The sequence below is a fragment of the Callorhinus ursinus genome, unplaced genomic scaffold (assembly GCF_003265705.2).
Source record: "Callorhinus ursinus isolate GAN/ISIS: 27379988/994484 unplaced genomic scaffold, GSC_fseal_2.0 scaffold72, whole genome shotgun sequence".
In the NCBI taxonomy this organism is placed as follows: Eukaryota; Metazoa; Chordata; class Mammalia; order Carnivora; family Otariidae; genus Callorhinus; species Callorhinus ursinus.
This window is the reverse complement of record NW_027397134.1, coordinates 5,566,050-5,590,404: the sequence shown is the minus strand read 5'-3', so window position 1 is coordinate 5,590,404 and position 24,355 is coordinate 5,566,050. Positions and strand designations below refer to the sequence as shown.

The 24,355-nt window shown below is 39.4% G+C and overlaps 1 protein-coding gene across 17 annotated transcripts in view; it reads right to left on the bottom strand.

Annotated features, from left to right (window-relative positions):
• SFI1 (SFI1 centrin binding protein) overlaps positions 1–24,355 on the bottom strand; it is a 99,501-nt gene that overhangs the window by 50,101 nt on the left and 25,045 nt on the right. For 16 of the 17 annotated variants that reach the window (XM_025858211.2, XM_025858208.2, XM_073886853.1 and 13 more), the window contains 3 exons: positions 23,687–23,758; positions 16,133–16,243; positions 11,224–11,318 (listed from right to left, as the gene is read on the bottom strand). In XM_025858211.2, coding sequence (XP_025713996.1) covers positions 11,224–11,318; positions 16,133–16,243; positions 23,687–23,758 — 278 coding nt within the window. The remainder of the gene's footprint in view (positions 1–11,223; positions 11,319–16,132; positions 16,244–23,686; positions 23,759–24,355) is intronic. The other variant, XM_073886848.1, reaches the window with a different exon arrangement.

Genomic DNA, 24,355 nt, shown 5'->3' with positions numbered 1-24,355 from the left:
ATACCATCAACATTTTTCACAGAGCTGGAACAAATAATCCTAAAATTTGTATGGAACCAGAAAAGACCCTGAATAGCCAAATGAAAGTTGAAAAAGAAAACCAAAGCTGGGGGCATCACAATTCCAGACTTCAAGTTCTATTACAAAGCTGTAATCATCAAGACAGTATGGTACCGGCACAAAAACAGACACATAGTTCAATGGAACAGAATAGAGAACCCAGAAATGGATCCTCAACTCTATGATCGACTTCTTCGACATAGCAGGAAAAAATATCCAATGGAAAAAAACCAGTTTCTTCAACGAATGGTGTTTGGAAAATTGGACAGCCACATGTAGAAGAATGAAACTGGACCACTTCCTTAACACCATATACAAAAATAAACTCAAAATGGATGAAAGACCTAAATGTGAGCCAGTAATCCATCAAAATCCTAGAAGAGAACACAAGCAGCAACCTCTTTTACCATGGCCGCAGCAACTTTTGGCTAGACATGTCTCCAAAGGCAAGGGAAATAAAGGCAAAAATGAACTATTGGCACTTCATTGAGGTAAAAAAGCTTTTGCACAGCAAAGGAAATAGTCGACAAAACCAAAAGAGAACCTATAGAATGGGAGAAGATATTTACAAATGTTTTATCAGATAAAGGGTTAGTATCCAAAATCTATAAAGAACTTACCAAACTCAACACCCAAAGAACAAATAATCCAATCAAGAAATGGACAAAAGACATAAACAGACATTTCTCCAAAGACATAGAAACGGCCAACAAACACATGAAAAAATGCTCAACATCACTCAGTATCAGGGAAATACAAATCAAAACCACAATGAGATACCACTTCACACCAGTCAGAATGGCTAAAATTCACAAGTCAGGAAACAACAAATGTTGGTGAGGATGCAAAAGAAGGGGAAACCTCTTATACTGCTGGTGGGAATGCAAGCTGATATAGCCACTCTGGAAAACTGTATGGAGGTTCCTCAAAAAGTTAAAAATAGAGCTACCCTATGACCCAGCAATTGTACTACTAGGTATTTACCCCAAAGATACAAATGTAGTGATCTGAAGGGGCAACTGCAGCCCAATGTTTAAAGCAGCAATGTCCACAAAAGCCAAACTATGGAAAGAGCCCAGATGTCCATCAACAGATGAATGGCTAAAGATGTGGTAGATATATACAATGAAATATTACACAACCATCAAAAATTGAAATCTTGCCATTTGCAATGATGTTGATGGAACCAGAGGGTATTAGGAAACAAGTCAATCAGATGACTTACCATATGATTTCACTCATATGTGGAATTTAAGAAACAAAACAGAAGAGCATAGAGGAAGGGAGGGAAAAATAAAACAAGATGAAATCAGAATGGGAGACAAACCGTAAGAGACTCTTAACCACAAAAAACAAACTGAGGGTTGCTGGAGGGGAGGTTGGTAGGGGGATGGTATAATTGGGTGATGGACATTAAGGAGGGCACGTGATATAATGAACACTGGGTGTTACATACAACTGATGAATCACTGAACTCTACCTCTGAAACTAATAATATACTGCATTAATTGAATTTTAATAAAATTAAATTTAAAAAAACAGCGCAAAAATGAACAGACACTCCCTGAGGTCTGTAGGCATGGCCTGAGACAACTGTCATATGTCAAAAAGAACTCTTCTTTTTTAAAAATTTATTTTAGAAAGAGAGAGTGCCCGCACATGCACACAAACGCATGCATGGGGGGGCGGAGTCTTAAGCGGACTCCACGATCTCATGACCCTGAGATCACAACCTGAGCCAAAACCAAGAGTCAAACACTGAATGGACTGAGCCACCCAGGCACCTCCAGAAACAACTCTTTTTATCTGAAGAATTCAAGTGACTTTTCTTTCTACTCCATAATATAGCTGTATTTATTTGCAAATAATATAAGGTAGCAGAATGCATATTCCTGAAATACGGAATATTCACAAGATAAATGTTCTAAAACAAACAAAACAAAACAAATCTTAACAAATTGTTTAACAGAACTGAAATCATACTGTCTGTTCTCTCATTCCTAATGGGGTAAAGTAGAAATTAATAAAGATATTTTGAACTATTTCTATAAATATAGAAAGGTATTAGAAAGTCCCCAATTGGGGCGCCTGGGTGGCTCAGTCGTTAAGCATCTGCCTTAAGCTTGGGTCATGATCACAGGGTTCTGGGATCAAGCCTCACATCCGGCTCCCTGCTCAGCAGGAAGCCTGCTTCACTCTCTCCCGCTCCCACTCCCCCTGCTTATGTTCCTCTCTCGCTGTGTCTCTCTCTGTCATATAAATAAATAAAATCTTAAAAAAAAGTCCCTGATATAAGACTAAACACACTTCTAGGTAATCTGTGGGTCAAAACGGAAGTCTTAATGGAAATTAGAAAACATTTCTTAGGGACGCCTGGATGGCTCAGTCGGTTAAGCAGCTGCCCTCGGCTCAGGTCATGATCCCAGAGTCCTGGGATCGAGTCCCACATCAGGCTCTCTGCTCAGCAGGAAGTTTGCTTCTCCCTCTGCCTGCCATTCCCCCTGCTTGTGTGCTCTCTCACGTGCTCTCTCTCTGGAAAATAAATTATTTTAAAAAAGGGAAAGAAAACATTTCTTACTGAATGAAAGCAAAATTGTAAATATTAAAATCTGTGGGGTGCAGTTAAAGCCATGCTTAAAGATAACTTTATTTCAGTAAATGTTTGTGTTAGAACAAAGGAAAGTCCTCAAATCAATAATCTCAGCTTGCATCTTAAGACACTAGAATAGAAAAAAACAAATTAAAACCAAACCTTGCAGAAGTGAGAGAATATAAAAACAGGAATAGAAATCAAGGAACTCGAAAACAGAAAAACAACAGAGAATGAATGCAGAAGCTGGTTATTTGAAAAGAAGGATAAAACTAATAAAGCTCTATCCACACTTACTAAAAATAGAAGGCTAAAGACATAAATGATCAATATTAGAATGGGAAGAGCTACCACTACAGACCCTGCAGGCATTAACATTAAAATGGAATACTTCAAATGACTCTATACCATAAATTAAACAACATATTTAAAATGGACCAATTCCTTGAAAAACAAATTACCAAAACTCATTCAAGAAGGAAGAGGTAACCTAAATAGTCTTACATCTACTCAAAAACTTGAATTCAAAGTTCAAACTTCTTCAACAAAGAAAACTCCAGGCCCAGATGAGTTCACTGGAGAATTTTACCAAATATTTAAGGAAGAAATAATACAAATTCTACAAATCCTTTTTAGAAAATAGAAGACGATGAAACACTCCCCAACTCATTCTATGAAGCCAGTATGACCCCGAACCAAAACCAGACAAGGACATTATAACAAAAGAAAAGTACAGGACGATATCCTCATAAACACAGATGTAAAAATCCTCAACAAAAAAATTAGCAAACTGAACCCAGCAATATATAAAGAATGGCATTAATCTGAGGAATGTAAGGCTGGTTCAAAATTTGAAAATTGCTCTGTTTCACCATATTAATGGACCAAAAAGGAAAAGCAGTGAATCATCTCAATAGATACAGAAAAATCATCTGACAAAATTTAATGCCTCTTACTGATAAAAATGCTCAGAAAACTAGGAATAGAACTCCTTAACCTGACAAAGGACATCTACAAAAAACATACAGCTAACATCATATTTAATGATTAAACACTGAATGCTTTTCCCTTAAGATCAGGAACAAGGCAATGATGTCCACTCTGACCACTCCTATTCCATATCTTACTGGAAGCTCTAGCCAGTGTAATAAAAATAATCTGTAAAGGAAGGAACAAAAATGTCTCTGTTCGGGGCACCTGGGTGGCTCAGTCGTTAAGCGTCTGCCTTCGGCTCCGGTCATGATCTCCAGGGTCCTGGGATCGAGCCCTGCATCAGGCTCCCTGCTCCACGGGAAGCCTGGTTCTCCCTCTCCCACTCCCCCTGCTTGTGTTCCCTCTCTTGCTGTGTCTCTCTCTGTTGAAAAATAAATAAAATCTTTAAAAAAAAAAAAAGTCTCTGTTCACATATGACTTAACTTTCTGCATAGAAAAATCCCTTGGAATCTACAAAAAAGCTCCTATAACCAATCAATGAACTTAGCAAGGTTGCAGGATATATAAGACCCATATGTAAAACCATAGAACTTTGAGAAGAAAACACTGGAGAAAATCTTTGTGACATTGAAGTAGGTGGAGTTCCTAGATACAGTATCAAAAACACAATCCATAAAACAAAAAAATAATAAATTGGACTTTTTCAAAACTAAAAATTTTTGCTCTGCAAAGACACAGTTAAGAAAATGAAAAGACAAGAAAAAAAAAAGAGAGAGAGAATGAAAAGACAAGTCACATTCTGGGAGAAAGTACTTGCCAATCATGCTTTTCACAAAAGACTTGTAACCAGAATATATTTTTTAACAAAACTCAACAAGAACACAACCAATTTAAAAGGACAAAAGATCTTGAACAGACTCTTCACCAAAAAGAGATATAAATAGCCACTAAGCATAGGAAAAGATACTCAACATCATTAATCATTACATAAATACAAATTCCAACCTTAATGAAATACTTCCACACACCTATCTGTATAGTTAAAATTTTATTTTAAATGACAATACCAAGTGCTGGTAAGATGCAAAACAAGTAGAACTCTCATAAATTGCTGGTAGGAATGCAAAGTGGTACAGTCACTTTGGGAAACAGTTTGGCAGTTTCTTATAAAGTTAAATATACACATATTGTAAGATCCCAGTAATCCTATGCCTAATCACACCAGATAATTATGCCTAATCTACCCAAGTATTCATACGGAAAACTATACACAAATGTTTATGATTTATTATTCATAGTTGTCTAAAACTGCAAACAACGCAGATGTCCTTCAATCAGTGAATGGATAAACTTTCATACGCTCCTACTAGGCAGTATACAGAATACTACTCAGCAATATAAAGGAATGAACTACTGATACATGCAACAACTTGGATGAATCTCAAATGCATTATGCTAAGTGAAAGAAGGCAGTGTCAAAATGCTGGCCTACTGTACGCTTCCCCTTATATGCCGTTCTAGAAAAAGGAGTCTATGGTGATAAAGAACCAGTTCATGGTTGCCAGGTATCAAGCGTGGAGGGAAGGTGCTACAGAGGGTTAGCACAAGGTCCGGAGTGATGGAACTTTCTGTCTCTTGATTGTGATGGTGGTTACACAACTATGCACTCCTCAAAACTCAAAGAACTATACACCAAAAAGAGTGATTCTTACTTTGTATAAATTAAAAAGGAAACAAAAACATAAGCAGCTTACCAGCTCAATACTGAAACAATGCACCTGGTGCTACAACTAAGAGGCTTCAGCTTCTTACATTCTGGGAAAACAGACAAGGGGAGGAAGAATCCACTGTGCTGGGGGAGAGAAGGGAACATTACATGGGGAAGATGATATTTGAAATGGGCCTGCTGGAGGAACTGCAGGGGCAAACATGGAAAGATAGGGAAGTGCACATCCAGTGTGGCAAGGGCATAGGGTATATGGAAGGTAAAGAAGAGAAAGGGTGAAGACCTTGTATGCTACACCAAAGAGTGTTGACTTTATTAGCAAAGAGGAGCCAAATGAATTTGTATACACAGGAGTGACATGATCCTACGTATGTCTTAACACTATTATAGCCATGTGGACAATGAGAAGGGGGAGAAAATAAATGCAGGGAGATGAAAGAGAGGAACTTATAAACCTCTGGGGAAAAGATGAGGATTAATCGGGCAGTAGCAAAGAAAAGATGAGGGCAAGGGACATGTTGGGGAGCCATATTATGAGCACAGATAAATGAATGATGTGAGGCATGAGAAATGGATAGGCCATGCTTCAGTAAGGCTTCTCACTTAGCTAGGAAAAGTAGGAGGAAATGCAGATCTAAATGTGGGGCAGCTGACAAGTTGTATTTGTAACTTGCTGAGTTTGAGGCGCCTGCAAGGCATTCACATGAAATGCGTTATGAGGCAGCTGCTAATGCAGGCTGCACCATCATTTTGAAACTCAGTGCCTTTTTCTCTTAGACTCTCAATATGGGTTTCTGGACTCAACTCACAGAGGAACCAGATACTGACCAGAGCAAAATTGGCCACAAGATCACTAAGGGGCAACCTGGACACAGAAGACCAGAAGTGGGAGCGCCTGAGTGGCTCAGTCGTTAAGCGTCTGCCTTCAGCTCAGGTCATGATCCCAGGGTCCTGGGATCGAGCCCCACATTGGGCTCCCTGCTCTGCAGGAAGCCCGCTTCTCCCTCTCCCACTCTCCCTGCTTGTGTTCCCTCTCTCACTGTGTCTCTCTCTGTCAAATAAATCAATAAAATCTTAAAAAAAAAAAAAATAGAAGACCAGAAGTGAGCACTGCAACTTGACACATGGACAGCTAAACAAACAGCCACCCCAGGTGCTGTGGGAGGGCACAAATAGCCAGTTCACAGAAATCATGCTTAAATGAGTTGTAGGTGCCAAAACCATGCCATATGGAAAAAACCATAGGGATATGACTATACAGGAGATACAGGAGTTCTTGCTCAGAGATAAAGATTCTGGATAATAGGGGGCGCCTGCATCGCTCAGTTGGTTGAGCGGCTGCCTTTGGCTCGGGTCATGATCCTGGGGTCCTGGGATCGAGCCCCACATCGGGCTCCTTGCTCCATGGGAAGCCTGCTTCTCCCTCTCCCCTCCAAAAAAAAAAAGATTCTGGATAATAGGAAAGGGGATCAAACAAATGTTCCCTTTGACCTGGTGTTATTTTCTCTGAGATAATGTGCTTGTCTTCCCAAGAGCTTCTGTAAAAGTAAATGTGGGCTCTCAGGAAACTAGGAAAAAGAGAGGGGCCTTCCTCTTGATAAAGAATATCTACAAAAAGCCTTTATCATACTTAATGGTGAGAAACTCAAAATTTTCCCACTAAGATCAGATACAAGGCAGAAATGACCCCTCTCAACTACTCCTTTTCTTTTCGAAGATTTACTTTACTTATTTTAGAAAGAGAGAGAGTGCGGGGGGGAAGGGACAGAATGAGAGGAGAGAGAAACACCAGCAGATTCCGTGCTAAGTGAGGAGCCCAAAGCAGGGCTCAATCTCATGACCAACCATGAAATCAGACCTGAGCTGAAACCAAGAGTTGGACACTCAACAGACTGTGCCACCCAGGTGCCCCTCAACTACTGCTTTTCAACATCATATTAGAAGTTCTAGCTAATGCAACAAGACAAGAAAAAGCAATAAAAGATACAAATATTGGGAAGAAAGAAGTAAAACTGTCTTTGTTCACAGGTGACACAACTGTCCATGTAGATAACCCCAAAGAACTGACAAAACAAAAAGATTCCTGGAACTAATAAGCAATCCATAGCAAGGTTGAGATGCAAAGTTAATATACAAAAGTTAATTGCTTTCCTATATACCAGTAACGAACAAATGGAATTTGGAATTGAAAGCATAATACCATTTACATTAGCACCCCCAAAAATGAAATACCCAGATATAAATAAAAAATATATACAATGTCAATATGAAGAAAACTGCAAAACTCTGATGAACAAAATCAAAGAACTACATAAATGGAGGGATATTCCATTTTCATGGATAGGGAGATTCAATATTGTCAAAATATCAGTTCTTCCAGGGCATCTGGGTGGCTTAGTCAGTGAAGTGTCTGCCTTCGGCTCAAGTCATGATCTCCAGGTCCTGGGATCGAGCCCCACGTCGGGCTCCCTGCTCAGCGGGGAACCTGCTTCTCCTCCCTCTGCCTCTCCCCCTGCTTGTGCTCTGTCTCTCTCTCAAATGAGTAAATAAAATCTTTTTTTAAAAATGTCAGTTCTTCCCAACTTGATCTATAGATTCAAAGCACCCCTAACCAAAATCCCAGCAGGTTATTTTGTGGATTTCAACAAACTGATTCTAAAGTTTACATGAAGAGACAAAAGACCTAGAATAGCCAACACAATATTAAAGGAGAACAAGGTTGGAGGAATGACATTACTGGACTTCAAGACTTACTATAAAGCTACAGTAATCAAGACAAAATTATATTGGTGAAGGAACTGACAAACAGATCAATGGAACAGAAGAGAGGGCCCAGAAACAGACCCATGTAAATACAGCCAATTTATCTTTGACAAAGGAGCAGGGGCAATACAATGAAGCAAAAACAGTCTTTTCAACAAACGGTACAGAAACAACTGGACTTAGACGTGCAAAAAAAAAAAAAAAGAATCTAGACACAGATCTTACGTTCTTCATAAAAATTAACTCATAATGGACTACTGACCTAAATGTAAAACACAAAACAATAAAACTCCTTGACAATAACATAGGTGAAAACTCAGATGACCTTGGGTTGATACAACACAAAAGCATGATCCACGAAAGAAAAATTTGATGAGCTGGACTTCATTAAAATTAAAAACTTTTGCTTTCCAAAGAAATGTAAAGAGAATGAAAAGACAAGCCACAGAGTGTGAGAAAATATTTGCAAAAGACACATTTGATAAAAGATTGTTATCTGAAATATACGAGGAATTCTTAAAACTCAACAAGAAAACAATCCAATTAAAAAAATGGACAAAAAACACCTCAGCAAAAATATACAGATGGCAAATAAGCATATGAAAAGATGCTCCACATCATGTCATCAGAGAATACAAATTAAAACAACAAGATACCACTACACACCTATTAGAATGACCAAAATCCACATGAAAAACTAATGATGTAATGTATGGTGATTAACAATAAAAAAATAAAAATAAGAAGGTAGATTAGGGCCATGTAGAAAGGCCTTAAATGCCAGGCAAAGGAGACTGGAATCTACTCTTAAAATAGCAAACACCCTATGACTTCATTGATATTTTAAATTTTCCTATAATACTTTGTAGTGCCTGAGATTTTATTAAAAGTCACCTATCAAATCATTAAAAAAAAAAAAAGAATGACCAAAATCCAGAACACTATCAACACCAAATGCTGGTAAGGATGTGGAGCAACAGACACTCTCATTCTTTGCTATTGGGATTGCACAAGAGTACAGCCACTCTGGAAGACAGTTTGGCAGTTTCTTACAAAACTAAACATAGTCTTATCATATGATCCAGCAATTGCAATCCTTGGTATTTATCCAAAGGAGCTGAAAACTTAGGTCCATACAAAAACCTGCACATGGAAATTTATAGTAGTTTTATTCATAACTGCCAAAATTTGGAAGCAACCAAGATGTCCCTCTTAGAAATGGATAAATTGTACATCCAGATGATGGAATGTTATTCAGCACTAAAAAGAAATGAGCTATCGCCAAACTATGGGAAGAGCCAAGATGTCCATCAACAGATGAATGGATAAAGAAGATGTGCCATATATATATGTACACACACACAATGGAATATTATGCAGCCATAAAAAACCCAAAATCTTGCCATTTGCAACAATGTGGATAGAACTAAAGGGTATTATGCTAAGCGAAATAGGTCAATCAAAGAAAGACAAGTATCATATGATCTCACTTATGTGAGGAACTCTTAATCTCAGGAAACAAACTGAGGGTTGCTGGAGTGGTGGGGGTGGGAGGGATGGGGTGGCTGGATGGTGATGGACATTGGGGAGGGTATGTGCTACGGTGAACGCTGTGAACTGTGTAAGACTGATGAATCACAGACCTGTACCTCTGAAACAAATAATACATTATATGTTAAAAAAAAAAAAAAAAGAAGATAGTAGGAAGGGAAAAATGAAGGGGGGAAATGGGAGGGGGAGATGAACCATGAGAGACTATGGAGTCTGAGAAAGAAACTGAGGGTTTTAGAGGGAAGGGGGTGAGGGGATGGGTTAGCCCGGTGATGGGTATTAAGGAGGGCATGTATTGAATGGAGCAGTGGGTGTTATACGAAAACAATGAATCATGGAACACTACATGAAAAACTAATGATGTGGGGCGCCTGGGTGGCTCAGTCGTTAAGCGTTTGCCTTCGGCTAAGTCATGATCCCAGGGTCCTGGGATCGAGCCCCGCATCGGGCTCCCTGCTCCACGGGAAGCCTGCTTCCCCCCCTCACTCCCCCTGTTTGTGTTCCCTCTCTCACTGTGTCTCTCTCTGTCAAATAAATAAAATCTTTAAAAAAAAAAAAACCAAAAAACCAAAAAACTAATGATGTAATGTATGGTGACTAACATAAAAAAAAAAAAAAGAAAGAAATGAGCTATGTATCAAACCATAAAAGATATGAAGGGACCAGGCGCCTGGGTGGCTCAGTTGGTTAAGTGACTGTCTTCGGCTCAGGTCATGATCCTGGAGTCCCTGGATCGAGTCCCGCATCGGGCATCGGGCTCCATGCTCAGCAGGGAGTCTGCTTCTCCTTCTGACCCTCCCCCCTCTCATGTGCTTTCTCTCTCTCTCTCAAATAAATAAAATCTTAAAAAAAAAAGATATGAAGGGACCTTAACTGCATATTACTAAGTAAAAGAAGCCAATCTGAAAGGGCTATATACTATATGACTTCAATTACATGACATTCTGGAAAAGGAAAAACTATGAAGATAGTAAAAAGTTGCTGGGGGTGAGGGTAGATGGGCGTCTGGATGGGTGCCCAGGTGGTGCAGTCGGTTGAACGTCCAACTCTTGGTTTCTGCTCAGGCCACGATCTTGGGGTCATGGGATCAAGCCCTGCATTGGGCTCCACGCTCTGCATACAGTCAGCTTGAGATTCTCTCTCCCTCTCCTTCTGCCCCTCCCACTCATGCTCTCTCTCTCGCTCTCTCTCTCAAATAAATAAATCTTTAAAACAAAAAAAAAAGTTGCCGGGGGAGGAGATGAGCTAAACAGGGAGAGCACAAGATTTTTAGAGCAGCGAAAATACTCTGTATGATACCATAATGGATACATGTCCATAGAAGGTACAATACTGAGAGTGAACCCTAGTGTAAACTATGGACTTTAAGTGAGTATGATGTGTTGATGTGGATTCACTGTAACAGATGTATCACTCTGGTGAGGGATGTTAATAGTGGGAGAGACTAAGCATGCATGGGGGGAGAGATACAATCACTGTATCTTCCCCTTAATTTTGTGCTATGAACCTAACTAAAACTGCTCTCAAAAAATTAAGTCTTCATAAAAGAAAATCAAATAAATGAAGGCATTTTCTTTAGACATGTACTTCCTTGTCTCACCATGCTTCTCGGCTCTAATGTACTTGGCCCTCATCTCCTGCTGCTGATGCACATAGGTCCTCCAGGTCTGGAACATCAGGTTGTACAAGTAATATCTGAGGAGGCAAAAAAAAAAAAAAGGCAAATGGCATTTCTTTCTTTCTTTCCTTTTTTTTTTTTTAAAGATTTTATTTACTTATTTGACAGATAGAGAGAGCAAGAAAGAGAGAGTGAGCTCACAAGCAGGGAGAGTGGCAAGTAGAGGGAGAGGGAGAAGCAGGCTCCCCACTTGGGCAGAGAGCCCGATGTGGGGCTCGATCCCAGGACCCCGGGATCATGACCCGAGCCGAAGGCAGTTGCTTAACCAACTGAGACACCCAGGTGCCCCTACTTTCTTTATTTTTTAAGGTTTATTTATTTATTGGGGCGCCTGGGTGGCTCAGTCAGTTAAGTGTCTGCCTTCGGCTCGGGTCATGATCCCAGCGTCCTGGGATCGACCCCCGCATTGGGCTCCGTGTTCAGTGGGGAGCCTGCTTCTCCCTCTCCCTGTCTGCCTACTTTGTGATCTCTCTCTCTCTGTCAAATAAAATCTTTAAAAATAAATAAATAAAATTTATTTATTTATAATCTCTACACCCAACGTGGGGTTTGAACTCACAAACCAGAGATCGAGTCACATGCTCCACAGACTGAGCCAGTCAGGTGCCCCAAATGGCATTTCTTTAAACCAAAAAAACTCCTAATTCAATATAACTAGTCCATTCTGTACTCAGAAATTAACATGGATGCTTGATACAAAAAAATCCGATCTTAAGCTAAAATCTTATTTCACATAGTCACAGTGAAATCTACTCTCCTTGATGGAGAGTCATTCTCCTCACTTTACAGTACCATTAAGGAAAAATAGGCTTGAATTACCTGAGAATAACTTCACCTTCAGCATTCACAGAGCTGTGACATTTGGAGTGACAGTCATATCTTTATCACCTTAATCATCCACATTATGTAAAACATTACCTCTCCTCTGCACTAAACATGGTCAATGACACCTTTCCTTTGTCTTTTCCTTCTCAATACATACATTATACACATTAAGACTGTCAGTCCCTCCGTATTTTCACTATCCTATTTCCTAAGACTTGATTTCATACTCTACAAGCTTATTAAAATGATTCAACATTGTCTTTATCTTATCTGAAATATCCACAAATCAGAAACCCTGACCCAAAGAACCTAAATAAAGAAGTGATTATGAGAGTAAATGCTATTTTTAAAAGATACACTGTATAAGATACATTAATTTTTTTATTGTATAAAAAAGGTATAAAATGTGTTTTGATATAATTCCAATTTTTACTTTTTCCTCTACTTATCACTGGGAGTACTAATGTCAAGATTTAGTTTTTTCTCTATTTCTATTTTCTTAATGTCCCATATTGGGCATATATTTTCTCCTATAATGAATAAAAATTAAAACAACCTATTATTTTAAAAAAACAGAACACTCTCAGAATTAGAAATTATACAGAAGTGAGAGTCAGTGAGAAAACCCTATTCATATCATTAATATGACCAATACATAATGGTTACTTAAAGAGGTGTCTCTATGTGTGTGTGTCCACATGCACATGTGCTTGGGTTTAATTTAGGACTTTGATCTTACTTATTCTAAAAAGAATTTGAAGAAAAACAGAATAGGATTCAAAACTCTTCTCTAAATCAATGTGATCCATCACATTAACAGAATGAAAGAAAAGAATCACAGGGTCACCTCAAAAGACACAGAAAAAGCATTTGACAAAACTCAACAACCACTCATGATAACGACATTTAACAAATTACGGATAGACCAAACATATCTCAATATAATAAAGGCGATATATGACAAGCCTACAGCTAACATCATACGCAAAGAAGAAAGGCTGAGAGCTTTTCCTCTAAGATCAGGAACAATACAAAAGTGTCCACTCTTACCACTCGTATTCAACATAATACTGGAAGTCCTAGTCAAAGCAATCAGGCAAGAAAAACAAACAAAAGGCATCAGAATGGGAAACTGTGAAAAGTGAAAAGTGAAATTGTCTCTATTTGTAAGTGACATGATTTTATACATAGAAAATCCTACAGACTCAGCCCCAAAACTATTATATTTAATAAAAAATTCAGTCAACTTTGCAGGATACAAAATCAACACACAGAAATCAGTAGCATTTCCATATACGAACAGTGAACTATCTGAAAAACAAATAAATCAATTCCATTTACAACAGCATCAAAAACAATAAAATATTCTATAATAAATTTAACGGAGGTGAAAGATCTCTATTCTGGAAACTACACAACACTGACAAAAGAAATCGAAGACACAAATAAATGGAAAGTTATCCCACATTCATGGATTGGAAGATTAATTATTAAAATGTTACTAAATTATGTAACTTAATTACATAATTAAATGTTAATTAATATTGCTAAAATATTATTAAAACAATACTACCAAAAGCCATCTATAGATTCAATGTAAGCCCTATCAAGATTCCAATGGCATTTTCTACAGAACAATCCTAAAATTTCCATGGACCCACAAAAGACCCAAAATATCCAAAGCAATTCTGAGAAAGAAGAACAAAGCAGGAGGCATCACACTTCCTGATTTAAAGCTATACTATAAAGCTATATTAGTCAAAGCAGTATGTACTGGCATAAAAACACACCAGTGAGGGATGTCTGGGGGGCTCAATCAGTTAAGCGTCTGCTTTCAGCTCAGGTCGTGATCCCAGGGTTCTGGGATTGAGTCCTGCATCGGGCTCCCTGCTCAGCAGGGAGCCTGCTTCTCCCTCCGCCTGCTGTTCTCTCACTGTCTCTCTGACAAAAAAACAAAATAAAATCTTAAAAAAAAAAATCTTACTTTATTAAAAAAAAAAAAGAAGAAAAACACACCAATGGACAGGAACAAACCCAAGTATATATGGTCAACTAATATTTGACAAAGGAGCCAAGACTACTCAATGGAGAAATGACAATCTCCTTGAAAAATGGTGCTGGGAAAATTCAATATTCACGTGTAAAAGAATGATACTAGACCCCATCTTAAACCACTCACAAAAATTAACTCGCAGTGGATTAAAGACTTAAATATAAGACCTGAAACCATGAAACTCCTAAAAGAAAAAACAGGAAGAGCTCCTTCACATGGGTCTTAGCAATGATTTTTTTGAAATGACACCTAAAGCACAAGCAACAAAACAGAACATAAACAAATGGGACTACACCAAACCAAAAAACTTCTGCACAGCAAAAGAAACAATCAACAAAGTGAAAAGGATAATCTATGGAATGGGAAAAAAATATCTGCAAACCATATATTTGATAAAGGGTTAATATCCAAAATATATAAAGAACTCATACCACTCAATGGCAAAAAAAAACCCCAAATAATTCAATTAAAAAATAGGCAAAGAAACTGAATAGATATTTTTCCAAAGAAAATATATGAAAGGCCAACAGGTTCATTAAAAGATGTTCAACATCACTAGTCATTAGGGAAATGTAAATCAAAACCACAATGAGCTATCACCTCACACCTGTTAGCATGACCATCATCAAAAAGATAAGAGATATCAAATGCTGGTGTGAATGTAGAGAAAGGGACCCTTGTGCACTGTTGATGGGACTGTAAATTGCTACAGCTACTATGGAAAACAGTACGGAGGATCCACAAAAAATTAAAAGTAAAACTACCAAAGATCTCTATTCTGAAAACTTCAATTTTCACTTCTGGGAATATACCCAATGTAAATGAAAACACTAACTTGAAAAGATATTTGTACCCCTATGTTCCCAGCAGCACTATTTACAACAGCCAAGACATGGAAACAACCTAAGTGTCCATGGATGGGTGAATGGATAAAGCTGTGGCAGATTTATACAATGGGATAAAAAGCAAAGAAATCCTGCCATTTGTGGCAGCATGGATGAACCCTGAAGGCATTATACTGAGTGATTAAGTCAGACAAAGACAAATACTGCATGATCTTACTCATATGTGGAATCTAAGAGCAAACACAAAAAACTCATAGAAAAGGATCAGATTTGTGTTTACGGGAGGCAGGGGTGGGAGAGGGAATTGGAGGAAAGTGGTCAAAAGGTACAAACATCTAATTATAAAATAGAGAAGTACTGGAGATGATATGTACAACATGATGCCTATAGTTACCACTACCGTATGATATGTATGAAAGTTGTTAAGAGAATAAATCCTAAGACTCTCCATTATATCTAAAAAAAAAAAAAAGGTTTTTTTTTATTTTATTTATTTCAGAGAAAGACAAAGGGAACCTGAGTGGGGGGAGGGGCAGGAGAGGGGACAGACTCCCTGCTGAGTGGGAAGCCCAATGCAGGTCAGATCCCAGGACCCTGATATCATGACCTGAGCTTAACCAACTGAGCCACCCAGCTTCTTTTTTTCCCATTTCTTTTTATCTGTAGGAGATGATGGACGTTAACTAAACTTACCATGGTAATCATTTTACAAGTCAAACCTTTATGCTGTACATCAAAGACTCATACAGTGATATATGTCAATTATATCTCAATAAAACTGGGGGCAAAAAACTTTTGTCTTCTGGGGTGCCTGGGTGGCTCAATCAGTTGAGCGTCCAACTCTTGACTTTGACTCAGGTCATGATCTCAGGGTCATGGGATGGGGCCCCATGTCAGGCTCCCTGATCAGTGGGGAGTCTGCTTGAGATTCCCTCTCTCTCTGCCCCTCCCCCTGCTCACACTTTATCTCTCTCCCTCAAATAAATAAGTGAATCTTTGGAAAACAAACAAACAACAAAAATACTTTCTTCTTTTGACCAGAAACGTGCTAACAAGTAACTATTTAATAATGTGTATCAGTAAAATTAAATATAACATGAAACCTGACCTGTAGTGACAGTCTGCTCGAACACAGAGTTTCCACTCTCGCTGGAAAACCCACCACTCTTCTTTCCATTCTTCAAAGACCTTCCGAAGTATTCTTTGCTCACAGTAAAACCTTCAGCAATGAACAAAAATCAGAGAGATCTGTGATGATGTGGGAGCTGATATTTATTTCCAAATTAGTTTCATATTGCCTTTACTTTCTCATAGAAAAGCGTGGCTCATTTTTGTTTTTAAGATTTTATTTATTTGACAGAGAGAGACACAGCGAGAGAGGGAACACAAGCGGGAGGAGTGGGGGAGGGAGAAGCAGGCTTCCCACCGAGCAGGACTGCTTAACTGACTGAGCTACCCAGGTGTCCCCTTAGCTAGTTTGGTATACTGGAAACCTTTTCAGGCTTTTAATATGTATATCCATTTATATATGTACATACAGTGCATGCATATACACGTAGATAAGTTTTTACATATGTATACAAATATGTGTGCATACATTACTATACATATGTAAATATATTTAAATTGAGAATGTATTATGTTAATTCCAACATGGGTAGTGGAAATACAAAAAAATTAATTTTTAAAAAATGGTGTCATACATACTATGAGGTAGCTTTATCTTTTTACCTAACACCTTCTCTGGAACATCTCTCCATTTCAGTATCACTTAGCTCTACTTCATAAAAAAAGACTAGGTGGCATTGATTGAATTTAACCTATCCCCTTTTGAGGGGCATTTGTTGTAATTTTCTCTCTCTCTTTTTTATTATGAACAACAGTGAAGTGAATTTCCTCATGTATATTTTTGCTGGCTAGTCTTTTAGAAACCATGAGTGCTGAGAAGAACATGTTAGTAACCTGCAGAACCATGAATAGAAATTCAAAGCGACTGGCAGGCACAGAGTTCTTATCAGTCACCTTGAACAGTGCCTGTTAGCATCAACACAATCTGCCATTGCTCTTGTTTTCTTTATATCACCTTTGGCCCCTCTTTATTTCCTCTACCTACCTTTGGCTGTTTTTATAACTCCTCTGACCAGATTTCAGTTAAACTAATATGCTCTGTTCCTCTAAGTACTAGGAATACCATTAGGCATTTGCTTATAATTTTTAATCTCCTGTATATGTAAATGGGAAGTGTAGCTACCACTTTTTACTAATCAAAAATATTTTTAGTCTGATGAAGGGAAAAAAAAAACTGGAGAATAATTCTCAACTCGCTTATGGTATTTGGAAAGTCAGATTTTGAATTTTACTTTAACCTCTTTAATTGGTATAGCATAACATTTTTTAGCTTTCTTTCTAATTTAAGTAGTTCTGATCTGAAAAATATGTTTTTATTCTCCTCTGGTATTGTCAAATAATGAGCCACGGGGGCACCTGGGTGGCTCAGTCATTAAGCGTCTGCCTTCAGCTTGGGTCATGATCCCAGGGTCCTGGGATCGAGCCCCGCATCAGGCTCCCTGCTCAGCAGGGAGCCTGCTTTTCCCTCTCCCTCTGCTTGCTATTCCCTCTGCTTGTGCTGTCAAATAAATAAAATCTTAAAAAAAATTTTTTTTAGATGTTAGAGAGCAGGCAGGCGAGTGGCAACTGAACCAACAGATCAGAGAAAGCAGAGGAACAACTAAGGGTCCTGTGCTGAGGGTATCAAGGAGCAACCAGCTGGTGGCACAGACATCAGAAAGGCGGGGAACATGAGGCATCAGGAACAGGGGAACCCCGGCTGGAGATGAAAACATAGGATTGTTGGCAAGCTTGGGCATAAGCAGTTAGGTCCCTAGGTCCTGTTATTCACCCAAGCAGAGACTCAGGTTTCTCCCTGGAGAGGCTGAACAGAGGGCCACTGGACTGCAGGATACCAGGCAGAGCTCTGGAGAGGGTCTTCAACAGAGTCCACATACTCAACAGTGAGACCCCCCCATTCCCTCTCCTCTGCCTACAGCCAAGCTTATAACCACCACCACCCACCTCCAAGCCGCTCAATCCTAGAAGGAGTTTGGAGGATTGTTCTCCTCTGGGGAAAACTGATCAACCTAAGGGAAAGGCTTTTATTATTATTTTTTAAAGATTTTATTTATTTGAGAGAGAGTACACAAGCAGGGGGAGTGGCAGAGGGAGAGAGAGCAGCAGACTCCCCGCTGAGCAGGGAGCCTGATGCAGGGCTTGATCCCAGCACTTTGGGATCGTGACTAAGCCCAAGCAGACGCTTAACCTACTGAGCCACTCAGGTGCCCCCTGGGAAAAGGCTTTTAGATACTGACAGCTGGAGGTTCCCCAGTGAAACTGTCTGGTCTCTGCCTCAAAACCAAAGTAAAGCTTTCAATTTACAAGTCCCTGTGCATACACAGAAAAGCTTCCAAAATCAGCATTTTAGTGCCTAACTCTTAAATATGAACAGACAATAAAAAGATCTTTTCACATTTAGGGAAAGGTTCCCATATGAGACAGTGACCAAAAGCAGAGAGAAAAGGGGGGCTAAGAAACAGACAATATAAGCAAAAATCTTAAAAACAAATTGCTACATTAACCTCAAAAAATTATGATATAGTAACCTTAACGAAAACAATTTTGGTGGAGGAGTAGAATCTAAAGACTAGTGGGATGGATTTAAGAGAGACTACAATATGTGTTGGAGACAGAGTATGGCCAGGGGAGTTGATGTAAAGGGGAGCCAAGAGATGGAGCCAAGAGATCCTAGCTGCAGGAGGACGTATGGTCAAAGAGATATTTTTCAGCGTGAGAGAAATAAGGGTATATGCTGGTGCAAATGATCCAGTAAATGGCAAAAAACTGATGCAGAAAAGAGAAAAAAAACTGCTAGAGTAATACCCTTGAGTAGGCACAAAGGAAACAGTGCAAAAGCCAAGGATTTTGCCGCAGATGAGAGCAAGGACAGTTCACCTGCCTAATGGCAGAGAAAGCAGCTTGCACGCTGACAGATGTTGGCGGTGCGTGGATGTCAGGGAGGGAGCCTGTGCGGGTTTCCTCTGTTTCTTTTTTTTTTAAGACTTTATTTATTTATTTGAGAGACAGAGTGAGAGAGAAAGCACACGAGCAGGGGCAGAGGGAGAGGGAGAAGCAGACTCCCTGCTGAACAGGAAGCCCGATGCTGGGCTCCATCCCAGGACCCTGAGATCATGACCTGAGTAGAAGGTAGACGCTTAACCAACTGAGCCACCCAGGTGCCCCTCTTCTGTTGTTTCTATCAAGAAAATAGGAAGCAAGGCCATTAACTAAGAATGAGGAAGAAATCTTGATGAATTAAATACTATAGAAAGACCTGACTGCTTTACCTACTTCTCAAGTTAACCAAAAAAACTTTGTTCAGATCTTCTCTTCAGGAAAATAGGTGACTACCTCATATTTAAGACTACCTTATATATGGACATATACTGCATTATTTTTGCCCTACTAATTCGATGGTCATTTTGACTCAGTTTACTAATGATAAAACAATGCCATTTTATAAAAGTTAAAACAATCTCCAAGAACATAAAGGCATTATTCTACATTTTCTGGTATGAATTAATTCTCCTCTAATATTCCTAAAAGTGAGGAATAAATAACATGAAAAAAGACCAAAACAAACAAAAAAGCCAACATCAATATGTCTAATCTTCCCCAAAGTAACAAACAACCCACTTGATTTAAAAAGAGATCACAACTTGGGGAAAAAAAAAAAAATCCTAAATTTCTAAGTCAACACAGTATCAGAATTCTAATTCTGGTAGATGCTTAGAGAATAAGCAGTATTCTTATTCTCTCATTTTACAATTTGAGAAACTCAGGCCCAGAACCATAACTTATCCCAAGATCAAACAATTAGCTAGGGTCTGGGCTAGGACCAAAACGCAGGTCTCTGAAATTCCAGTCCAGTACCTTTCCTCCAGACCCTGCTACCAGTCAAGAGCAAAGAAAGTAAAGATTATAAGGGGATGATTTTAAAGCAGTATGGCAGACATCGGTCACCGGCTAACCCAACACCCACTGTCAGGCCTCGGCCTCCTCACGGGCACCTGCTGCAGAGGCGGCTGGGAAAGCTTTCTTTCCCAGTCTCCTCTGTGGCAAAAGGCAGTCAGTGACACAGCTCTGGACAATGAGGCAGAGCAGAATGCAGCTGAGGGTTTCCAGTAAAGTTTTGTTTCCCTAAGTAAAAGACAGATATGACACCACGCTTCCCTACTCCTTCCTGTGTAAAACAGAACAGTCGTTTTGCAACTATGCAGTGTCATCTCTGAGGACAAAGGGACATATGTTAAAAAAGGTGAACTCGGAAGGTACTGAAAGCCTGAGTCTTTGATGGCCTCCCTGAACAGCTAAACTAAGACCAACCTCCAAACTGCTTATGAGAAAAAGCAAATCCCAATTTGTTAAAGCCACTGTCAGACTTTCTCTTAGAGTCAAATGCATTTCTAATATAATCAGCATTTCCCAAATATTGGGACTATAAATGGGTATTACTTAGACATTTCTAGTTAAATATGGGTCAAATATTAAGTTAAATAAAATTAAGTAGGAAAAGAACTTGGAGAAGATAGTGGAGGGGACAACATAGTTTTCCAGTCTCTGAATCCCCATAAAACACACACAGCAACCATGTAGCAAAACCAAAAATTCATGTATCAATTACAACAAAACCATGGGGCAAGGTATCCCCATGAAACCAAAATGCAAGCAGGTGAAGACAAACCATCCACAGTCAAAAGACCTGCATGGTATTAACATTTCTACAGGAGGAAGAAGGAGCAATGAGGGTGGCATCTAAGGAACCTGAGAATGGGAAAACCCCAAAACAGCCAATAAGTAGTCACTGCAAAGTGCAGAGATCCCATCTGAGACTAGCAGCTGAATCTGAGAGGAGTTTTCTCCTTTCCACTACCAGGGCTAATACAGAGAGATTTGAAACAGTTGGAGCAGTCCTGCCCCTAGTCTCAGAACCAACATGCCAGGTTCCCTTTTAGGCCAGAGCTTCAAAATGAGGAAAAACTGCTAGGAGGAGAATAAAAATTGAGCAGGAGATGGACAAGAGAGACAAGGAAAGAGAGAATCAGACGAAGTATTTTAGGGGAATAGAACCAGGATATCCCATAGAGCAAGCTACCATATTTTTTTAATACTACAAATGAGACAGAAGTGGGAGCTCTGTAAAATAGAAAGTTAACTGATCTTGCCTCACTCTAAAAAGTTCAGAAAGATCAATTCCACATAAAAATGAGCAACAAGGGACACCTGGGTGGCTCAGTCGTTAAGCATCTGCCTTCAGCTCAGGTCATGATCTCAGGGTCCTGGGATGAAGTCCCACACCGGGCTCCCTGCTTAGTGAGGAGTCTGCTTCTACCTCTCTGCCTGCCTGCCGCTCCCCCTGCTTGTGCTCACTCTCTGTGTCAAATAAATAAATAAAATCTTTAAAAAAAAATGAACAACAAAATATTTGAAGTCAGATCCTATGAAAAGGAAAAGGAGAATAATATGCCTATAAAGTATGCCAGAAAGATGTGTCCATAAAACAAAGCAAAAATACAAACACTGTCACCTATTATCTCACAATGAGCTAAAAGACTTTAAGAAAATAAATCCAGGGACGCCCAGGTGGCTCAGTCGGTTAAGAGTCTGCATTCGGCCGGGGTCATGATCCCAGGGTCCTGGGATCGAGTCCAGCATTGGGCTCCTTGCTCAGCGGGAAGTGCCGCTCCCTCCTGCTTGTGCTCTCTCTCATGCGCTCTGACAAATAAATAAAATCTTTTAAAAAAAGAAAAATCCACACCCAGCCATATTAAAACTTTGAAAAATAAGATAATGAATCTTCAAAACAGCAATAATTAGACTAACGACTTACAAATGGAAGTGTTAAGACAATGAAATATCTTCAAAATGCTGGGGAAAAACTGGCAACCTAGATTTCTCTATGCAGTGAAATATCCTTCAAAAACGAAAGTGAAATAAAAACATTTTTTGACAAAATCTGAGAGAATTCATCACAAGCAGATCTATTCTAAAACAAATGATCAGGATGTTCCAGTGACAGAAGGAAAATAATCAGAGATGGAAACCTGGAGACATAGGGGGGAAGAAAAGAACAGGAAGGGTAAATATGTGAATAAATCTAAATGAATATTAGCTGTATAAAACAAGAAAAAATAAATGTTTTGCAGATTTTAAAATATAAACCGAATTAAAATACCTTACAATAAGGGCATATAAGTGGGGAGGGGGACAGACAGAGTTAAAAGTGTTCTAAGGACCTTGCCTTGTTTGGGAAGAGGGCAAAAGGGCCAATAACATTAGACTCTGATAAACTAAAGATATGTATTATATTCTTTAGGGCAATCACTAAAAGAAAAAAAAAATTGGGGGAGGGGGAATAAATAAAATACTCAACTGAATTAAAAAACAACAACAACTTTATTTGAAGGTACTGAAGGTACTGAAAAGCTACCAAGGAAGTGAAAAAGGACAGGGCCAAGGTTCAGGAGAAGAAGGAAAAGCAGAGGTGAACTCTGCCTAACGTGTATGGCTGGATGGACCGCTGCCACCCTGGAAGCTTCACTGGCAAAGCCGCACCAAGGAGATGGGAACAGCATGGCCCCCCACAAGGTATGCGCACAGATTTCAGGGGACAGCCATAGGCCAAATTTGCTTAAAAGACTTTGAATCAAAAGATTTGGATGATGCTCCCGATTAGGAAAGCCACAATGTTAAAAATATGAAACAAGAAAGGTTGTAGTAAGGGAAGAGTAGAGAGCTTAAGAACCCACAACATTTACCTTTTTAAAAAAATGCCTGTATCTCAGTGGCTGCCAATTCTTCCTCTGAAATCTACCCTACACTGGCCGCTTCTCTCCAGCCCCACCAGCTCCTGCATGTGTCCCTGACCCTGGTGGCTCCCCATTGCAATCAGCTCTTCGTCCTTTTGTGCTGCTGCTGAAGTAATTTTATTTTATTTATTTATTTATTTAAGATTTTATTTTATTTTATTTGACAGAGAGTGACACAGCGAGAGAGGGAACACAAGCAGGACGAGTGGGAGAGGGAGAAGCAGGCTTCCCGCCGAGCAGGGAGCCCGACGTGGGGCTTGATCCCAGGACCCTGGGATCATGACCTGAGCTGAAGGCAGACGCTTAACGACTGAGCCACCCAGGCGCCCCCACTGAAGCAATTTTAACCAAAACCTGCAGGAGGGGGCAGTGGCCCATACACATTCTCTTGACTAAAATTTCTCTCCCCTTGCCAATGCCAACTTTTTCCCCAGGTTCTGCCCTAGATCAAGTCAATGTGGTCAGTCTCGACAGTGCCCCGAAACAGGTTATTTACTTCTGGGCAAATACTTTTTTTCAGAGAGGATCTTAGCCATCCTGGTTTACTTAGGATTCCTTCATACACTCATTTGATCAAACTAATATATGTTAGATGACCATTATATTATATGTCTGCTGGAGGCTTGGGGTGTGGGGAGGGGAAGAATGTAACACATACCATAACAAAGGTTACACATGGGCTTAATACAAAACAAAAACCTAGAATGAACTCAGAGAAGTTTGGTGTTCTGAGCTAATACTACCTGGCTTTAGAGGGAAATACTCTTCCAAAAGTCATTCGAATCCACAAATATAAGAACTTTCTGGCCACGCATCTGAAAGAAGGAAAGAAAGGATATATACACGTTTTAAAACTCCATTTGACTTATTTCATCAATTTTCTGGAAAGCAGAGGGAAACTAAGGTCCCCTGGGGAGAGATGCTAGCATGAGTCAAAAGGTGAATCACAGCTAATCTTGCATCAGATAGCGCATAGGATGGGACAGATTTATAAAGCCAAGATCAAGCAGATTGTTTTTATTATGTTTATTTTTATAAGTAATCTCCACCCTCATTATAGGGCTCCACCTCACAACCCTGAGATCAAGAGTCCTATGCTCTACCGACTGAGCCAGCCAGGCATCCCCCAAGCTGATTATTTTTGAAAAATACTTTCAATATAAAGTCTTTTGTCACTGAAGACTTCAGAGTTGAGGAAAAGGAAAGTACATGATAATGCTTTTATTCGTATGATTCTTACTGCCTAAAACACCTAGCAAACGCCCACTTATCTATCAAGGCTCATCTTCAATGCTTGCTGCTATGTAAAGCCTTCCTGGACCTTCCCCAACCCAAACATGGTGAGTAGCCTTGTACCCTCAACACTCTGATCCAACCCTTAGTAAATATAATGTTATGACACCAAATCACAG